Source organism: Acanthochromis polyacanthus, chromosome 9 (assembly GCF_021347895.1).
Source record: "Acanthochromis polyacanthus isolate Apoly-LR-REF ecotype Palm Island chromosome 9, KAUST_Apoly_ChrSc, whole genome shotgun sequence".
Lineage (NCBI taxonomy): Eukaryota > Metazoa > Chordata > Actinopteri > Pomacentridae > Acanthochromis > Acanthochromis polyacanthus.
The window spans coordinates 2,307,220-2,328,513 of NC_067121.1; the positions used below are offsets into that span (position 1 = coordinate 2,307,220).

Genomic DNA, 21,294 nt, shown 5'->3' on the forward strand with positions numbered 1-21,294 from the left:
CTTCCTATTGGACAGTTTAACGTCTTCCTCATGGACGGTTTATCCTCTTCCTATTGGATGGTTTATCCTCTTCCTATTGGACGGTTTAACGTTTTTATATTGAACCGTTTTATCCTCTTCTTATTGGATGGTTTATCCTCTTCCTATTGGACGGTTTAACATTTTTATATTGAACCGTTTTATCCTCTTCCTATTGGACGGTTTAACGTTTTTATATTGAACCGTTTTATCCTCTTCCTATTGGACGGTTTATCCTCTTCCTATTGGACGGTTTAACGTCTTCCTATTGGAGAGTTTAACCTTGTCTTATTGGACGATTTAACCTCGTCCTATTGGACGGTTTAACCTCATCCTATTGGACAGTTTAACCTCTTCCTATTGGACAGTTTAACGTCTTCCTCATGGACGGTTTATCTTCTTCCTATTGGACGGTTTAACGTCTTTATATTGGACGGTTTAACGTCTTTATATTGAACCGTTTTATCCTCTTCCTATTGGACGGTTTAACGTTTTTATATTGAACCGTTTTATTCTCTTCCTATTGGACGGTTTATCCTCTTCCTATTGGATGGTTTAACCTCTTTCTATTGGGCGGTACCTGTGTCTTCCTGTCTCTTCAGAGATGAAGGGCCTCTGTTCTCTGAGCGTGCTCAGTATGTTCTTCCTGGTCCTGTGGGTGGAGTCAGGTTACGGCGTGATGATGTTGAACTCGGTGCTCCTCCCTCAGGTGTCTTCAGGAGGACAGGGAGGCCGAGCAGGAGTCCAGTCTCACCTGAGGAGGAGGAGGAGGAGCTGGGTGTGGAACCAGTTCTTCATCCTGGAGGAGTACATGGGGGACGAGCCGCTGTACGTCGGAAAGGTACGAAATCTCATCCTAGATCACCAGATCAATAGCTGATCAACATTTGGTCAATACCTGATCAATATTTGGTCAATATTTGGTCAATACCTGATCAATATTTGGTCAATACCTGATCAGATACTGATCAATACCTGATCAGTATTTGGTCAGTATCTGATCAATACCTGATCAATCAATCAGGGCCAACATAGTCCTGGTCTATATGTTGTTCAGATTGGTCCTTCCAGGTCCTGGTCCTGGTCCTGGTCCTGGTCTGATGCTGAGCTTCAGATAAACCTTAGATCACATGACCAATGACCCGTTAAGGAAGACTCACCTGCCTCCAGGTGTGGAGGACTTCGCTGTAGAAGGTCTGTGTTCTGCTGTGATGTTCTCCTGCAGCTGGAGTCCATCTCATAGAGAGCTGTGAGCTCTGCTGGCTAAACTGAAGACAACCTCCAGAACCAGAACAGGTCAGCCAGGTAGAGGAGCATCTCAGAAAACCACGACCTTCATGTTCTCTGCTGGTTCTCTGCTTCTGCTCCCTGCAGCTACATTCTGACGTGGACAAAGGTGACGGGCAGGTGAGGTACATCCTGAGCGGTGAAGGAGCTAAGTCCATCTTCTCCATCGATGAGGACACGGGGGACATTCACGCCATCAGGAGGCTGGACCGGGAGCAGCAGGCCTATTACACCCTGAGGGCCCAGGCCCGAGACCGGAGCACCAACCTGCTGGTGGAACCCGAGTCCCAGTTCATCATCAAAGTCCAGGACATCAACGACAATGAGCCCCGGTTCCTGGATGGACCGTACACGGCCCGGGTGGCTGAACGATCTCCTGTAGGTGGGTCTGAGGAGAACGCCATCAGAGAATCCACGGGTCTGATGGAACCAGGTTCAACTAAGCAGAAATAAAAATCATCTGCTGCATGCTAATTAGATCAGCAGCGACTCGTTAGAGACAACGAGCAGAAACCAGCGCAGCACGTCCCAGTCTAGTGCTTTAATGTGAAACGCAGCTCAAACAGGCTCTTAATGTGAAAATCAGAACTCAAACAGGCTCTTATTGTGAAATTTAGTTGATCCAAACATGTTGTAGCTTCCTGGCTCCACATTGTTGGTCTCAACTGCACATGCTCAGTAGGGTTTCAGCATTTAGATCAGAAGGATTAATGCTGGTTTGGGGACAGCAGCTTCCATGCTGTGATGTTCTCTGAAGAACAGCTGCAGATTGGTGAATGAGGTCCTCTCTGTACGAATAAAGATTGAGTTTGAATCACACAGGTGTTTCTCTGCAGGTACGTCTGTGGTGACGGTGGTTGCCACCGACGCTGATGATCCCACCTACGGAAACTCTGCCAGACTGGTTTACAGCATCCTGCAGGGGCAGACACACTTCTCTGTGGAGCCAAAGACAGGTGACAGGAACACACCTAGACACACCTGGACACACCTAGACACACCTGGACACACCTGGAAACACCTGGATGCTAACTGACCACTTATAGGTTTCATCAGATACATTAGGATTGTGATGTCATCATCTTATTTAATGACATCACTGAGTTCACACCTGTGTAACATCACCTGTACGTACTGTGACTCTCAATAACTGCTTTATGTTAAAATCAGAGGACTCCTTCTGATGAACAATTAAAACACTTTACAAAGAAGATACTGAAAGTGCAGTACACAACGTAAACACACGACGTAAGCATACGACGTAAACACAATGTAAACACACAACGTAAACACAATGTAAACACACAACGTAAACACAATGTAAACACACAACGTAAATACACGACGTAAACACAACGTAAACACACAACGTAAACATAACGTAAACACATGACGTAAACACGCGACGTAAACACGCGACGTAAACACGCGACGTAAACACACGACGTAAACACGCGACGTAAACATATGACGTAAACACACGACTTAAGCACACGACGTAAACACGCGACGCAAACACGCGACGCAAACACAACGTAAACACGCGACGTAAACATGCGACGTAAACACACGACGTAAACACGCGACGTAAACACATGACGTAAACACACGACTTAAGCACACGACATAAACACACCACGCAAACACAACGTAAACACCCGACGTAAACACGCGACGTAAACACACGACGTAAACTCGCGACGTAAACACAACGTAAACACGCGACGTAAACACACGACGTAAACACACGACTTAAGCACACGATGTAAACACGCGACGCAAACACAACGTAAACACGCGACGTAAACACACGACGCAAACACAACGTAAACACGCGACGTAAACACGCGACGTAAACACACGACGTAAACACACGACGTAAGCACACAATGTAAACACACAACGTAGACACACAACATAAACAGTAACAAATTACAAGAAGCAACAACTAAACCTGTCTGCTGCTCAGAACTAAACTTCCTGAAGAACATGAGAAGAACCCTGATAGATGTTGGAGAACATTCTTTGGTCAGATGAATGTCAATGACTTGGCCTCAGAAACAATATTTTACCGTTACTGTGAAGGGATACAGTGGTTGGAGTCCAGGTGATAATACAAAGATATACTCACTGCAGTGGTGGAGCCTGTTTACTACACTGACCTGTAAATGATCTGGAGTACAGGAACCTCCTCTGCAGGCCAAACATCAGATTAAATCAGATTAAATCAGATTAAATCAGATTAAAACACTTCCTCTGAAACTCTTCATCCAGAGGAAACAGAGGTCACATGATGGTGATCATCTGCTGTTAGTGGGTCATTCAGGAGGAACAAATCCTCATTCCAGCAGGTTGATGTTCTAAAGCAGAAATGTTCTGATCTGATCTCAGAGATCCGGATCTGTTTCATTGATCCGCATAAAATCTATCCTGATCATTAGTGTTTGTTGATAAACTAAACTCCCACAATGCTCTCTGCTTGAACATGATATGATTACAAGATCCTCTGGATTAAACAGGAAGAGGCTCTACCTGGTGGAACAACCAGGAACTACAGCTGATCTACATTTACTGACATTATGGAGAGAAAACAGGTTTGCTGCAGTACATCCTAACATCTAGTACTACATTTACCCTCTAGTACTACATTTACCCACTAATACTACATTTACACAGTGTCCAACTGGAGCTTTACAACAAGGTTCCACCTACAGAACATTAAGGAACAGACTGGATGTAAATTTAATTATCATCAGTTTCTCAGTTCAGTGTTAATTTCCAGCATCTGTATGGAAACATTCTGCAAATTCAGCCACATCTCTTGTTGAATTTCTACATGAATCAACATGAAGCGGCTTAAAAATCTGCACTGATAACACCAACATCTAGACCTCTATGAACATCTAGACCTCTGTGACATCTAGACCTCTATGACCATCAACATCTAGACCTCTGTGACATCTAGACCTCTATGACATCTAGACCTCTATGACCATCAACATCTAGACCTCTATGAACATCTAGACCTCTATGACCATCAACATCTAGACCTCTGTGACATCTAGACCTCTATGACATCTAGACCTCTATGACCATCAACATCTAGACCTCTATGACATCTAGACCTCTATGACCATCAACATCTAGACCTCTATGAACATCTAGACCTCTATGACATCTAGACCTCTATGACCATCAACATCTAGACCTCTATGAACATCTAGACCTCTATGACATCTAGACCTCTCTGAACATCTTGACCTCCATGAACATCTAGACTTCTATGAACATCGAGACCTCTATGACATCTAGACCTCTGTGAACACCAACATCTAGACCTCTATGAACATCTAGACCTCTATGACATCTGGATCTCTATGACCATCAACATCTAGACCTCTGTGACATCTAGACCTCTATGACATCTAGACCTCTATGACCATCAACATCTAGACCTCTATGAACATCTAGACCTCTATGAACACCAACATCTAGACCTCTCTGAACATCTTGATCTCCATGAACATCTAGACTTCTATGAACATCGAGACCTCTATGACATCTAGACCTCTGTGAACACCAACATCTAGACCTCTATGAACATCTAGACCTCTATGACATCTAGACCTCTATGAACACCAACATCTAGACCTCTCTGAACATCTTGACCTCCATGAACATCTAGACTTCTATGAACATCGAGACCTCTATGACATCTAGACCTCTGTGAACACCAACATCTAGACCTCTATGAACATCGAGACCTCTATGACATCTAGACCTCTATGACCATCAACATCTAGAACTCTATGAACACCTAGATCTCTATGAACATCTAGACCTCTATGAACACCAACATCTAGACCTCTCTGAACATCTTGACCTCCATGAACATCTAGACTTCTATGAACATCGAGACCTCTATGACATCTAGACCTCTGTGAACACCAACATCTAGACCTCTATGAACATCTAGACCTCTATGAACACCAACATCTAGACCTCTCTGAACATCTTGACCTCCATGAACATCTAGACTTCTATGAACATCTAGACCTCTATGAACACCTAGACCTCCATGAACATCTAGACCTCTATGAAAACCAACGTCTAGACCTCTATAAGCATCTAGACCTCTATGAGCATCTAGACCTCCATGAACATCTAGACCTCCATGAACATCTAGACCTCCATGAACACCAGATTCTGGTTCCTACCAATGAGTCCATGTCAACATTTAATCAGAACTGGATCAAAGTGATTTCATACATGATGATGTGATGTTGATCTAAGGAGTCTTGGTGGCCTCCCTGTCTCGTCTCTTTCTAGTAACTCCTTCAGATGAGTCATAGGTGTCTTGGTGGTCTGTCTTGCTTTTGGCCAAGCACTCTAAATCTCTGAGCGTATTCCCTCCTAACCAGTAAAGTTTCAGTGAACTTTATGCTGCAGCTGACTGAGCAAGAGAAGTTTCGATGAAGATCAGTTCCCCAACTTTTCTGGAATGTTTCATGTTCTATCAGGACAAAACGTTTTCACTGTGACTGTTTCTACCTGAACTGTTCCCAGCTGATCAGATGTATTCTCACCTGTCCTGCAGGTGTGGTGCGGACGGCTGTACCTAACATGGACCGGGAGCTGCAGGACCGCTACCTGCTGGTCATCCAGGCCAAAGACATGATGGGTCAGATGGGAGGTCTGTCAGGAACCACCTCCGTCACCGTGATGATCACCGACGTCAATGACAACCCGCCTCGCTTCCCCCGCAGTGAGTCTGAACCCTGACATACCGAGTACCTGTTCCAGTATACCTGCTTACTTCTACTAGCTTACTTGTCTGTACTGGTACCAGCTGTGTGTACTGGTACCAGCTGTGTGTACTGGTACTAGCTGTGTGTACTGGTACTATCTGTGTGTACTGCTACCACCTGCGTGTACTGGTACTATCTGTGTGTACTGGTACCAGCTGTGTGTACTGGTACCAGCTGTGGGTACTGGTACTAGCTCTGTGTACTGGTACTAGCTGTGTGTACTGTTCCTACAGAGAGCTACCAATTCAGTGTTCCGGAGGCGGTTCTGGTGTCGTCGGTGGTCGCTAAGATCAAAGCTGTGGATCTGGATTCAGGTCCGAATGCTGAGGTGGACTACAGGATTCTGGATGGAGACGGACTGGGAACGTTCCGGATCCTCTGTGATCCAGACACACAAGAAGGACTGGTGATCATTCACAAGGTACTGGTCCACCTGTACTTGGTGCTGGTCATCAGTGTGTCCCTGCAGACATGTCCTTTATCTGGGTGAAAGTATTCTGGTTCTGGTCCTAAACGTTCTGCTGCTGATCACTGCTAGCTCCACACAGGTTCTGCTGTATTTGGCAGAATAACAACAAAAACTCTGTTTACTTAAAGTTTTAACTGATTCAGAGTTTACTGACCGTCTGTTAACAGCAGGATTGTTTGGGGAAGTTCTGATGTGCTTCTTTTGTCCCCATTCGGATCATTACTGATACCTGATAACGTTTTCCTGGAATAGAACACAGATCAGTTGTAGTTCCTGGTTGTTCCACCAGGTGGAGCTTCTCACAGCTTTCCACTGTAGAGACCAGAGGAGGCTCAGAACTCAGTCAGCTCAGATAGTCCTCATGGTGGAACACAGAGCAGAGCAGTTTCTGTTTAGATCAATCAGTTATTGACTGGTTGTTCTGCATTTATCGGAGAAATGATTCAAATGAACAACACCCGGATTAAAACAGAGGATCAGTTTTAGTTCATATCAACACTAATCAGTCAAAAATGGCTCTGATGGTGTTGAAATTGACCCTGATATGATGTGGATCAACACATTCATGGGGTTGTTATGTTCAGACGACAGATGGTCCAGTTCTGATCCGGAACCTTTCGGGATCAGTCGGTACCCAGGAGCCTCTGGAGCAGCTGGCAGAGTTTAAATTAGCCTCAGTGAAGATCACTCAGTCCTTTAAACCAGCCTCCTGATGAGTCCTTCCGGTGGAGCTCCAGAGTTGGATGTGTTTTAGCTGCAGAGGGATCCTGATGTCTTTCAGCTTCACTGATCATCTCCTGTACCTGATTCCCATCAGGCTGTGGACTTTGAAGCCAAGTCCAGCTACACGCTACGCGTCGAGGCATCCAATCGCTACGTGGACACCCGCTACCTGTCGGCAGGTCCTTTCAGCGACGTGGTGACGGTTCGGCTCCTGGTGGAGAACGTGGACGAGCCTCCGGTGTTCTCATCCTCCATCAGCCGGATGGCGGTGTCCGAGGCGGCTCCGGTAGGAACCGACCTGGGATCAGTTTCAGCTCATGACCCCGACGCCTCCAACAGTCCTGTGAGGTAGGACGACGAGTCGATGGCAGAGCCCAGAGTATTCAGATCAGAACCTAAAGAACACCTGTCTGTCTGTCCGTCTGTCTGTCTGTCCGTCTGTCTGTCCGTCCGTCTGTCCGTCTGTCCGTCTGTCCGTCTGTCCTCAGGTACTCCATAGACAGACAGTCTGACCTCCAGCGTTACTTTGACATCGACAGCAGTTCAGGTGTGATCAGGACAAGCAGACATCTGGATAGAGAGGTCAGAGTTCTGCATAACATCACCGTTGTTGCCACGGAGACCTGTAAGTCCCATGATGTCACACAATGTCACACCTGTCTGTGACAGAAATACCTGACAGGTGTGTCTCTGTGTCAGTGGATACATCTCAGGTGGGGAAAGCTATAGTTCTGGTCTCTGTGGCAGACGTTAATGACAACGCCCCGAGCTTCGCCATGGAGTACCAAACGTTTGTCTGCGAGAATGCCCAACCTGGACAGGTAAACCTCACCAGTTCTATGTTTATGATAACATGAATCTCACCTGTTCTACACTCAGTTTACTAACTGGTTCATTGTGAGAACCAACATCACTTTTCCCCAAAGCTCTGCACACATGTAGTCATTTGCACCAACAAGTAGGAGTTCACCTGTCGGTGCAGATGTTCACCTGTCGGCGCAGATGTTCACCTGTCGGCGCAGATGTTCACCTGCTGGTACAGATGTTCATCTGTTGGTGCAGATGTTCACCTGTCTGACACCTGTCCTGACCTGCAGGTTGTTGAGACGGTGAGTGCGGTGGACCCGGACATACCAGAGAACGGACATCAGTTCCTGTTTTCTGTCAGTACCGAGGCTGCTGGAAACCTGAGTTTCACCCTGAGAGACAACAATGGTACGGTCCACCATCAGTCTGATGTTCACCTGTTTCACACCTGCTGAAATCACTCAGGTGTTTCCTCCTGTCCCTTGCCTCCTCAGACAACACAGCATCTGTCCTGACTCGACGAACTGGATTTGTTCGGTGGGAACGGCCGCTCCACTTCCTGCCAGTGGTGATTTCTGATGGCGGCGTTCCGTCTCTGACCAGCACGAACACGCTGACCATCACCGTCTGCGACTGCGACGTCAATGGGAACCACCGGCACTGCAGCCAGGGGGCGGAGCTACCAGACGGCCTCGGCAGCTCTGCTGCAGTTCTGCTCACCTGCATTCTGCTGGGTACAACCTTAGACATGATGTCACCACCTGCAAACTTCACCCTCATGATTTCAATAGCTCCAAATCCCGCCATCATGATATCACTAACTCTAAAACCCGCCCTCATGATGTGACTAGCTCCAAACCCCGCCCTCATGATGTGACTAACTCTAAACCCCACCCTCATGATGTGACTAGATCCAAACCCCACCCACATGATATGACTAGCTCCAAATCCCGCCCTCATGATATGACTAACTCTAAACCCCGCCCTCATGATATGACTAACTCTAAACCCCGCCCTCATGATGTGACTAACTCTAAACCCCACCCTCATGATATGACTAGCTCCAAATCCCACCCTCATGATATGACTAACTCTAAACCCCGCCCTCATGATATGACTAACTCTAAACCCCGCCCTCATGATGTGACTAACTCCAAACCCCACCCTCATGATGTGACTAGCTCCAAAGCCCGCCCTGATGATATGACTAACTCTAAACCCCGCCCTCATGATGTGACTAGATCTAAATCCCGCCATCATATGACTAACTCTAAATCCCGCCTTCATGATGTGACTAGCTCCAAACCCCGCCCTCATGACATCACCACCTCCAAACCCCGCCCTTCAGGTGCCATATGAGGAAGAGGTCTGTTTATCCAGACCAGGTGTACCTCTTCAGGTTGTGGCTCAGGTCCACTCATCATCAAACTTCTACCCTGCTGAGGCCCCGCCCCTCTGTTTAGGTGTGTCAGATATTCTCAGGTGTCTTAGAGGTTCTCAGGTGTAATTAAAGAATTATTCTGCAGTCTGTAATGTTTGGAACCTCACCAAGTGGACCTCAGACTCATTGCCGTTAGCATTACCTTGCTAAGTTGATCTCTTGACTCCGCCCCCTCCTCAGGTGTCGTCATGGTAACAGTTTCCATGAACCGCAGGAGGAGGGAGCCTCTGTTGAAGGATGACGAGCGAGACATTCGTGAGAACATCATCTGCTACGATGATGAAGGTGGAGGAGAGGAGGACACTAAGGCCTTCGACATGTTCGCTCTGAGACAGCTGAACCAAACGCAGCCGGCTGGCCGAGACGCCGCTGAACCACCGCTGCTGCCGCTCACCAGGAGCCTGAGGCCTCACAAAGATAAAAACCGGCTCTTCCAGGAATTCATCAGGGACCGGCTGAAGGAGGCTGGCCTGGACCCGACAGCGCCGCCCTACGACTCTTTGCAGACCTACGCCTTCGAGGGCCGTGGGTCAGCCGCCCAGTCACTCAGCTCGTTAAGCTCGTTAAGCTCGTTAGAGTCTCAGCAGAGCTACCAGTTCCTCAGAGAGTGGGGGCCGAGTTTCAGGAAGCTTGCTGACCTCTATGGACACCATGAGGGAGGGGGAGGAGACGTGGTCAGTGGCGTGTGACAGGTGTGGAGGGTGTGGTCAGAGGATTCACCTGCATCAAACCGGTCAGAACCGGAACAGGATCACAGCTTGGGACTCAAGTGGTTCTGAGACCCAGCATGCATTTCTACAGTGAGTCCAGCTTGTTGGCCATGTTTGTTGTCCAGTCAGAAACTGTGACATTCATTAGACTTTGTTCAGCTGACCAATCACAACAAGAGTCACCTGACTGCTGTGTCACATGGTCTGTGATGTCACTGACAGGAGATAAAACCAGGAGACCAACCAGCAGGTGAAGTCACTGCAACAAACCTTTACACTGTTATTATTGTTATTATTATTATTACTATTATTATTATTGTTGTTGTTGTTGTTGTTGTGATGAAGCCCACCGCTGAAGAGAAGCAACAAATGCAGCAAAGCAACAGAGTGAAGCTGATTGTGTGTTGAGTTTGGTTAAAGTCCTGTGATCAGCAGCTAATCAATAATCAGAACGCTGTCTGCTGGAGGTTCCATTACCTGAACACCTTTATCATGACTCCACTAAACCGTCAGAATGTGGACCTCCTGTTCACACATTAATACTAGTTTTGACTTTCACATTACAATTTCTACAATTTCATGTAGCAGACGCTTTTGTCCAAAGCGACGTACAACACAAGCAAGAATTCAGACATAAGGAAAAACCTGTAGTGAGTGCAAAAGTGCTTCAAGTGCGATTGGTCAAAGGTGTTGCCATCAAGTTGCAGAAGACATTACACCCTTGTACTTTATAATAATGTGTTTTATTGTGTTCTTTACTCTGACAGACAACACTCTGCTGTGAAATCCACCAATCTCACCTCATTGTAGATTCTAACAATGTTTTACAAATTCCTGTACATCTTAGGAGGTTTATGGCTGTTTCTCTGACCAGCAACACAACTGCATGTTCTTCTGTCCATAGTTTCTGATTTATCTGTATGTTCCATCCATGTATGATCTACTGGATACCTTCAATAAAGCTATCTATCTATCTATGTATCTATCTGTTTATTGGTATTCTGGTGTACGGTGGGCTTACCAACACAGAGCGTGAGTCTGTGTTGGTAAACTGACCCAGAACATTTTATAGGGATGTCAGTGGATGGATCAGAGGGTAGGGATACAGAGTGAATAGTGACTGATTTAAATATGGTTGGTTATCAGTAACAGAGGGGAAGACAAAAAGAACAAAGAGCAATTCAATCAAAGCATCTGGCAAACAGCTGCAAATGGAAAAGTTGTGCCATCATGAGGTAAAGGAGGTCTGACAGACAGTAACTGATAGCAAAGAGAACAGAATTATGAATCCCTGTGGGAAATGGAATGAAGGAGCGACACTGGCAGCTAAAGGTTTGTTATTTTCTTCATCGTTATCTTGACAGAGGCCGAGTTCAAATCAAATATTGATTTTACTATTACAGTTTTTCTCAGTATCTTTGGTTCATTTCTCAGATCAGAACTGATTTTTTGTAAACTTCTTATTCAGTCTCCACATCATCGTGTCTCTGGTTCACATCAAAAATCCGTTTCTCATTTCTCTGAACCAGTTGTAAATGCTTTGCTTCATCCATGAAATGATTCTGTCCAGTTCTCTGCTGTTTCCTCCATTATCAGCTGCTTCTGTCCTGCTGATCTAAACGTATTCTAACGGCTCTCTGCCGAATAGTCACCCCCCCCACAACATTTAGCATTAGTTCATCACATCAGTGTTCACCTGCAGAACGGCTGAACAGACTGTCAGAAGATGTCAGGATGTTTCTGTACATTTCTACACTTATACACCAATTCAGACACATTTAGAACAAAAAGTCTAGTGGAAGTTAATTTTTTTCTAAATCTGTCCTGAAGTGGTAAACTGCTCCCATCTTGACTTTCTCTAAGTGTGAAGGGTTAGAGTTTTCTGAAATGGCTCAAAGACTCCAGAGAAGATGTTCATGATGTGAATTTGTGTCCAGCAGACGGAACATCAGGAGGTGTAGATGACTGCTCTGTAGTTCCTTCAGCTGCATGAACAGTTTTCCCTCATGTTCACATTTATACTTTAGTTTTTTCTTTGTGCTATGCAACTGTTTTCCTTTCTGTATCACAGTGATGTGCTCTGTAACAGATTACACCACAAACATTAAGAGCAGAAATGTGAATCTGGTCTTGGAATCAATCTCCCACATTCACTAAGGTGGAACTTACAATTTACAATAACTGTCATCAGAACTTTATCCACAGTTTAATCAGAACGTCCCTCCAGAGAACACTGTTAGAATGACAACATGACTAAACAATCTGACGTCTGATCCACACAATGACACCAGGACTGCTCATTCTGATGGACCTGACATGTTCACTGACACAGATATTTACTGTAGAGAAGAACTAAGGATTTAGAACCAGAGACTGGCTTTAGCAGCTAATCCATGCTGTTTGCTTTTTGTACAAATTGTTTTGAGAAATGCACTTCCTATTCTGCAAATGTTGAGGATGATTTGAGGAATATACCAAAGCGACTGAGAAAAACTAAACACAGGCTGCCTGATTAATAACGAGCCAAAAACTAATTATTGTCTCACCAAGAAAACCCACAACACAGAAGCACGTCCACTGCTGTGTGTTAGCCAGAGTTCAGTGGAACAGATCCAGAGCAGAACTTCAGCTTTAACTCAGGTTTGTTGTCAGAAACACTCAGAACAACACGCAGCAGAACATCAGAACCTCAGCAGCAGAACATTCTGATCTATTTTATCAGCTAGATCTGATAAAATACATTTGAACAAACTGAGACAATGCTGTTAAACCTCAAAAGACTATAAAAACACGTTCAGTCCTCCGTCCAGACGTCATTTCAGAGTGCTTCCCAGGGGTTCTGGGAAATGCAGTGTTTGTCTACATTCAGGCAGGAATATGTACAGCCGGACAGCCTTAAAAAATGTTGTAATTTTGCAACTGTGGGCCTCAGAGGGTTAAATGGATTGCAATACAGCGTTTATGGTGAACATGACCGTTTCTGAAATAAGTGACTAAGCTGCCAGTGTGGAAAGGCTATCACATCCTAATGTACTTATATTAACCCAATGTACATTTTAGCACCACTTAGGTTTGGTCACCTGAGGTGGTACCAATATCTGGTCTGGCCCATGGACTAATCAATCTATCTGCGGAACCTGTTTTATCTCTCCAGCCTGCAGTTCTCCTCCCCTCCTGCAGGGCTCGCTGAGCTCCAGTGAGCGCCGTTGAGCTGGGAGCTTCCGCTGTGTGTGGCTCACAGAACGGACTGCTCTCGTGTGTTTAGCCGCTGTTTCCTCCGGTGTGTTGGGTCGGTTTCTCGGTGATGGGGGTCCGTACCGGTCCGTACCTCTCCCTGCTCCCTTGGCTGCTGCTGCTGGTCTCGGCGGTCCCCCCTCTGAACGCCTGGGACGCGGACCTGGAGCTGCTGGATCTGGTGGAAGAGATCCCACAGACCTTCTACCAGTTCCTGAACCTGGACCAGGTCCGTGCTAACGGCTAATAGCTAGCTGTTTCCATGGTTACCACACAGCGGCGGCTTGCTGTCTGCTAATGCTAGAAACTGAATGCCACGTACACACGTACTGAGGCTAAGTCACTTAGCATCGAGAGCTAATGTAGAAGTCGGAGCAGTAAATCCGGCAGGCTAACGGCTAGCTGAGGCTAACAGCTAGCTGAGGCTAATAGCTGGCTAACAGAGAACACAGGCCTGAGATTCAGACTGTGAAGGAACTAGTAGTTCATCCTGACAGCTGTCTACCAGGTGAACCGGCGTCACGTGCTATGGTTTGTTTACCTGAATATTAACACACCTGTAATCAAACGTCACGGGAAACAGCTGACTGTCAGGTCCAGGTTGAGATTCCTGCTGACAGGAAGCAGAACCTCAGTGTTTCTCGTGAATTCTGGTCAGATTATTTTACCTGAAATCAGCTGTTTTGCTTCAGAATGACGTCAGACTGAGTTCATGAAACTTACAACCTGTTTACAGAAAGTCCAAACATCACACCTGAAACCTGTCTATCTGTCTGTTTACCTGTCTGTCTGCCTGTCTCTCTCTCTACCTGTCTGTCTGTGTGTCCAGGAAGCCTCCCCAGCAGAGATAAAGAAGGCGTATCGTCGTCTGTCTCTGATTCTACATCCTGATAAGAACAAAGATGAAAACGCTGAAACTCAGTTCAGACAGGTGTGTAAACACAAACAACAACACTGTAAACACAAACAACACTGTAAACACAAACAACACCGTCAACACAAACAGCAACACTGTAGACACAAGCAAACAACAATAATGCTGTAAACACAACACAGAGCAACACAACAAACTGCTGAGAGTAAACAACTGTTTGTTTACAGCTGGTGGCCATTTATGAAGTCCTGAAGGACGAGGAAAGACGACGCAAGTGAGCATCACTTTTCATCACCTTCTCAGCCAATCGGAGCTCAGTCTGTAAACAGGTGTATCTCCACAGGTACGATGACATCCTGGTGAACGGGCTTCCTGATTGGCGGCAGCCGGTCTTCTACTACAGACGGGTGAGGAAGATGAGCAACGCCGAGCTGGGCTTCCTCCTCTTCCTCATCCTCACTGTGGGACACTACGCCGTCATCTGGTCCATCTACCTGGAGAAGCAGCTGGTGAGCAGCCAATCAGAGCACAGCAGGCAGCCAATCAGAGCACAGCAGGCAGCCAATCAGAGCACAGCAGGCAGCCAATCAGAGCACAGCAGGCAGCCAATCAGAGTGTTGTGTGTTTCAGGATGAGCTGCTGAGTAAAAAGAAGAAGGAGAAGAAGAAGAAGCTGAGCTCCAGACCTGCAGAGGAGCTCAGGTGTATCGGTCAGGACCGGGCTGACAGGTATGCCTCTGACATCATCACTGCAGCTGTGCGTTTGTTTGTGTTTCTTATTGTTTGTTGTTTTTCCAGAGTTCCGGACCGACCTCACTGGCAGGACATCCTCCCTCTGAAGCTCAGCATCTGGCTCTACCTGTCAGTCAAGAATCTGCCGCACACTGTCCAGGTACAAGATCCTGGTCCTGGTCTCAGTCCTGGTCTGAGTCCTGGTCTGTGATCCTGGTCCTGATCCTGGTTCTGCTCTGTGTTCCAGGAGGTGAAGCAGTACTATGAGGACTACCAGCAGATGAAGCAGCAGCAGAGAGAAGAAGCTGAAGCTGAACATGAAGCTGCTACAAGTAATCTGGTTCCATGTGGTCCCTCCAGGCCACCGTACTTTCACTCACATTACCGATCAATAATCAGTAATCAATGGCACTGATCAGTCAGTGCTCTGTGTCCTGCAGGAGAGAAGAGGACCAAGGTGAAGAAGCAGAAGGTGGAGTTTCCTGTTTATGAGCCGTCCTCAGAGAGCAGCTCCCAGAACTACGTCCAGACCACGTCCATCGAGGACATCGAGGACCAGATGGACGACTGGCTGCAGGACCGGAGGACTGCCAGGAGGAAGGTCTGAGACTGTTGATCAGGGATTGATTAGTGATTGATTAATGATTGATCAGTGATTGATCCGGATCTCTGTCCTCAGGCTGCTGATTGGACGGAGGAGGAGCTCAGCCTCCTCAGCAGGTTGATGGTTAAATTCCCAGGAGGAGCTCCCGGCCGATGGGAGAAGATCGCTCATGAACTGGGCCGATCGGTGGCCGACGTAAGACCCTTTATTCTGGTTCTGAGCTGGTCCAGAACCTCTTCAGTTCTGCTGGTGGTTCTTGTCTCTAAATGAATGTTTCTTCAACAGGTGACAACCAAAGTCAAACAGGTGAAGGACAACGTGAGCCACAGCTCAGGTAAACTACGGTTCTACTGAGGTTCTACTGTTCTACTGTCAGTCTCTCAGGTTCTACTGTTCTACTGTCAGGCTCTGAGGTTCTACTGTCAGTCTCTGAGGTTCTACTGAGGTTCTACTGTTCTACTGTCAGCCTCTGAGGTTCTACTGAGGTTCTACTGTTCTACTGTCAGCCTCTGAGGTTCTACTGAGGTTCTACTGTTCTACTGTCAGTCTCTGAGGTTCTCCTGTCCGCTAACTGTGCCGTTCTCTGGGTTCAGGTCTGGTGAAGCTGTCGGAGCTGAAGGCCCCTCCCCCTGCAGTGGATGACAGAGTGATGACTCAGAGGGTGGGCGGGGCCTGTGAGGAGGAACAGGAGGAGGAGGAGCTTCCAGCGGTCCGGAGGAGGAACAGGAAGTGTTCTGCGGCGGCAGACGGAGGGGAGGTAAAGGTCAGAGGTCGTCGGCAGAGAGACTTTGACCCGACGGCGGCGGAGGACGAGGAGGTGGAGCCTCAGGAAACCAGAGAAAAGGTGGACTCTGCTGTTTGGACTCAGAACCAGCAGAAACTGCTGGAACTTGCTCTGCAACAGTTTCCCCGAGGAACCGCAGAACGCTGGGATCGCATTGCCAAGGTGGTTCCTGGAAAGACAAAGGTGAGGAACATCCATCCATCCATCCATCCATCCATCCTTCCATCCATCCATTCTCTATCCATCGCTTTATCCTCACTAGGGTCATGGGGGGTGCTGGAGTCTATCCCAGCTGACTCAGGTGAAGGCAGGGGACACCCTGGACAGGTCACCAGAACATTAAGGAACAGTTTGGTTATTAATTCATTTAAAGATGAACTGATTTAAAGCCATTTAATTTCACCAAACAAGTTCCACCAGTTTAACCAGTTTAACCAGTTTAAAAAGTTTCAGTCTGCAGCAGGGAGTTAAACACACAGTATTGATCAGTAGATAAAACTGATTCAAAAATGATTGTCGACTGATTGATGATTGATTGTCGACTGATTGATGATTGATTGATGACTGATTGATGATTGATTGATGACTGATTGATGATTGATTGATGACTGATTGATGATTGCAGGGTTCTCGCCAGCGCATTTCTTTTAAAAGATTACGCTGTGATTAGGGCCGCTGCTGTTATTTTGACAGATAACGCCATGTGCGTTTGTTTTCGACTGGGTGTCTATCTAGGTTAATTTATGTCTCCCCACCTCAGCCGTACTTTCCTGTCCATTGACCCGTTCCCGTCTAAAATTAAGAGTCGCTTCCAATCTCGAGGTTACAGTTAGCATGTCTCGGTTGTTTCCGTGATGCCATGTATGGTGAATAGTGACCTAAATCATGAGCATTTGGAGCATCTGCGTGACGCTCATTGGCTGACATCTGGGCCGGCCGCTCGCGAGATTTAATGAAGGCTATTGAACATGTGCGTAGTGTCGGGCCGTCCCGACTAGGGGTGTGCGCGACTAGTCGTTTAATCGTTTAACCGCCTACTCATTTATTAAACGTTTAGTATTTTACTAGTCGGTTAAACGCTGCATTAAGCATCATGCACCTTGTCCCCAACTGGGCGCCGCCTTGCAGCTCTACGCTCGTCCCGTCTGGGCTACCTGGTTGATCCTGCCAGTAGCATATGCGTGTCTCTTTTTTCAACCCCCGCTATCCCCCTCACCATTAGCGGTGTTTTGACCACTCCAGCTACACCCACCACGTCCCTTCCTGCCCCCCCGAAGCAAAGCATCGGCTCCACTATGTGCTGCTCGTGGACTGTCATGGCGCACCGACCCGCTGCCGTTACGCACAGACGCAGCGGCACTTTCTGTCTCAGTGGACGACTGAACATCTTCATCAGAGGGTGAATATTCCTCTTCAGAATATGAGTAAGCCATCACTTGACAAAGTACTTTGTCAGCGTTGACCAGACTTCTCGGTGAGTTTTCTCACTCTAAAATGTGCCGTCTTGCGCTCTGATACGCTCCGATGACGAGTCTCGTCTCCTCGGTTTTCAAACTCTAAACTCCTAAACTTTGAATGAAAACACGCCCACAACTGATGCTCAGATTGAAGTTCCAGATGTCCGCCATCTCCTGGTGTACAGTCCATGAGGCACATGAGGCAGTATATTTGAAGCTATGGCTTGTTATGTTCACCAATGTTGCTTGTGGCAATATTGCGACTTTGGCGCTTAAAGGGTTAAATTGCAAGTTTTCAGAACCGACTAGTCGCCAATAAAATTAGCGGCGAGTCGGTTTGGAAATTAGTCGAAATTCTCATCCCTAGTCCCGACCTGCCATTACCCCGTAAAAAAATCCTGGTGAGAACCCTGGATTGATAGCTGACTGATGACTGATTGATGACTGATGATAACTAGATGCAGATGACACCCAGTTCTATTTATCTGTGGAACCGGATGGAACCAGTCACTTGGTGGAACTCCAGCATGTCTGAAGGACATGAAGGTCTGGATGACCTGGAACCTTCTTCACTGAAATCCAGACAAACTGAGGTTGTTGTATTTGAAACTCTCCATCTTACCAGGTAGTTCCTGTAGATGGCACTGCCTCCAGTTCTCCTGTAGAGAACCTTGGAGTTCTCTCTGACCAGGATCTGTCCTTCAACATCTAAACCAGTCTGTAGGACGGCTATCCATCATCTAATGTAAAATCAGGAAAATGTGGAACATCTCAGTGATGCTGAGGAACTAGTCCAGGCATTTAGAACTTCTAGGCTGGACTACTGTAGTTCCTGATGATCAGGATGTCCCAATAATTCTCCTAAAAACCTCCAGCCAGAGTTCTGACAGGAACCAGGAACAGAGATCAGAGTTCTCCAGTTAGCTTCTCTTCATGGCTCCCTGTAAAATCCAGGATAGAATCTAAAGTACTTCTTCTAACATCTAAACTCTTAGTGAGCAGCTCTATCACATCTTAATGACCTGATTGGTCCAGATCATCCTAAAGGAGCCCTTCCCTGCAGAACCTTCAGTTCTGGATCTTCATGTCTCTGATCTCCAGTTTCTGTTCCCACCAACCTCCAGAATGTTCATTATTCTGTTAGTATTGTTTGTTCTCCAGATGATATCCCCGCTCATCCCCACCTTCAGCCCAGCTAGATATCTGCCTTCTCTGAGCCTGGTTCTGTGTGGTTCCTCTCCTGAGCCTGGTTCTGTGTGGTTCCTCTCCCGAGCCTGGTTCTGTCTGGTTCCTCTCCTGAGCCTGGTTCTGTGTGGTTCCTTTCCCGAGCCTGGTTCTGTGTGGTTCCTCTCCTGAGCCTGGTTCTGTGTGGTTCCTCTCCTGAGCTTGGTTCTGTGTGGTTCCTCTCCTGAGCCTGGTTCTGTGTGGTTCCTCTCCTGAGCCTGGTTCTGTCTGGTTCCTTCTCTGAGCCTGGTTCTGTGTGGTTCCTCTCCTGAGCCTGGTTCTGTCTGGTTCCTTCTCTGAGCCTGGTTCTGTGTGGTTCCTCTCCTGAGCCTGGTTCTGTCTGGTTCCTTCTCTGAGCCTGGTTCTGTCTGGTTCCTCTCCTGAGCCTGGTTCTGTGTGGTTCCTTTCCCGAGCCTGGTTCTGTGTGGTTCCTCTCCTGAGCCTGGTTCTGTCTGGTTCCTTCTCTGAGCCTGGTTCTGTGTGGTTCCTTCTCTGAGCCTGGTTCTGTCTGGTTCCTCTCCTGAGCCTGGTTCTGTGTGGTTCCTTTCCCGAGCCTGGTTCTGTCTGGTTCCTTCTCTGAGCCTGGTTCTGTGTGGTTCCTCTCCTGAGCCTGGTTCTGTCTGGTTCCTTCTCTGAGCCTGGTTCTGTGTGGTTCCTCTCCTGAGCCTGGTTCTGTCTGGTTCCTTCTCTGAGCCTGGTTCTGTGTGGTTCCTCTCCCGAGCCTGGTTCTGTCTGGTTCCTTCTCTGAGCCTGGTTCTGTCTGGTTCCTTTCCCGAGCCCGGTTCTGTCTGGTTCCTTCTCTGAGCCTGGTTCTGTGTGGTTCCTCTCCTGAGCCCGGTTCTGTCTGGTTCCTTCTCTGAGCCTGGTTCTGTCTGGTTCCTCTCCTGAGCCCGGTTCTGTCTGGTTCCTGTCCTGAGCCTCGTTATTATTATGTTGTTAGCATGTTGTTAGCATGTTGTTAGCATATTTTTAATATGTTGTAAGCATGTTGTTAGCATGTTGTTAGCATGTTGTTAATATGTTGTTAGCATGTTGTTAATATACTGTTAGCATGTTGTTAATATGCTGTTAGCATGTTGTTAACATGTTGTTAATATGCTGTTAGCATGTTGCTAACATGTTGTTTATTGGTTCTGTATAAACCGTTGTGTCCTGTGCTCGTTGCAGGAGGAGTGTATGATCCGCTACAAGATGTTGGCTGAACTTGTCCAGAAGAGGAAGCAGTCAAAGAGCTGATAGTAGGTGGTGGCTGCTGACTCCGCCTCCTGACAGGTGAAGAATCAGGTGACCTGCTGTGCTACCTCCTGATTGGACTGACTCACAGTGTGCGTCTTTACCTGCTCAGGTGTGACCTCCCATTTCCGTGTGCCTTATCTCCGTTCAGCATGCTGCCGGTCACTGAGTGTTCACAGATCAATAATCAGTATTTATTACCGTTTACAGCGCAGGAACACCAACAGCTAATGTTTGTGTTTGTTTGCAGATGAAATAAAATCAGCTTTTAAATGATCCAAGAGTCAAATTCACTGAGTCACGTTTTAATATTTAAAATATCAAACCAAAGAAACATTTAATAGATTTCCCATGGGCCTTGAACGCCCCGTGTGACATTCAGCTTAATCAGGAAAACTGAACCAGAAAAAACAAATCGTCAGAGCCAGAACCTCCTCCTGGTTCTGGTTCTGAGACCAAAACATTCAGAGTTTCAGGTTGATCTGCAGGCAGTATTTCCTCAGAGAGACTAAAATAAATGCAGCAGAACCAGAGGAGCAGGTTGGTGGAGATCCATCCAGCATGAAGAAACGTCTACAGATGATGAGCAGAGTAGAGAGGAAAAGTCTGGAAATAGAAAAACATCTACAGGATGAGGAGATGGTTGGAGTTTCAGGAGAAAACAACTGGAAAGTCTCCCAGAACCCCTCCTACCATCATCAGGAGCTGCATGACTGAGAACCTCCACAGAAGTCTGAGGAACATTAGTTCAGAGTTTAAACCATAGACTGTATATAAAGATGGACGTAGCATCTGGCTCCAGAATTGAAGCCAACCCAGAAGTGTCAAAAACTTGCAATATCCCGCCGTCCACTAGGGTTGGCTCCAAAAAGCTTTTGCTCCATAGACCC

At 46.9% G+C, this 21,294-nt stretch overlaps 2 protein-coding genes across 3 annotated transcripts; both read left to right on the forward strand.

The window, feature by feature from the left end:
• Window positions 1–627: 627 nt before the first annotated feature.
• Window positions 628–11,242, forward strand: LOC110971548 (cadherin-7-like). 2 transcript variants are annotated; one of them, XM_051953785.1, is made up of 12 exons: window positions 628–859; window positions 1,393–1,687; window positions 2,142–2,261; window positions 5,903–6,070; window positions 6,347–6,534; window positions 7,400–7,653; window positions 7,794–7,930; window positions 8,005–8,126; window positions 8,403–8,520; window positions 8,607–8,846; window positions 9,734–9,921; window positions 9,991–11,242. In XM_051953785.1, the coding sequence occupies exons 1-12, from the start codon at window positions 656–658 to the stop codon at window positions 10,240–10,242; spliced, it is 2,286 nt and encodes a 761-aa protein (XP_051809745.1). In that variant the 5' UTR covers window positions 628–655; the 3' UTR covers window positions 10,243–11,242. The 2 variants fall into 2 exon arrangements, with proteins under 2 accessions (XP_051809745.1, XP_022077605.2); XM_022221913.2 differs by having other exon boundaries at window positions 9,734–11,242.
• Window positions 11,243–13,469: 2,227 nt separating this feature from the next.
• On the forward strand, window positions 13,470–20,680 carry dnajc1 (DnaJ (Hsp40) homolog, subfamily C, member 1). Its single transcript, XM_022221912.2, has 12 exons — window positions 13,470–13,726; window positions 14,327–14,428; window positions 14,599–14,645; window positions 14,715–14,880; window positions 15,002–15,099; window positions 15,169–15,262; window positions 15,350–15,434; window positions 15,543–15,703; window positions 15,782–15,901; window positions 15,992–16,040; window positions 16,300–16,673; window positions 20,339–20,680. Exons 1-12 carry the CDS (start codon window positions 13,568–13,570, stop codon window positions 20,405–20,407), a joined length of 1,524 nt encoding a protein of 507 aa, XP_022077604.1. The 5' UTR covers window positions 13,470–13,567; the 3' UTR covers window positions 20,408–20,680.
• Window positions 20,681–21,294: the final 614 nt, after the last annotated feature.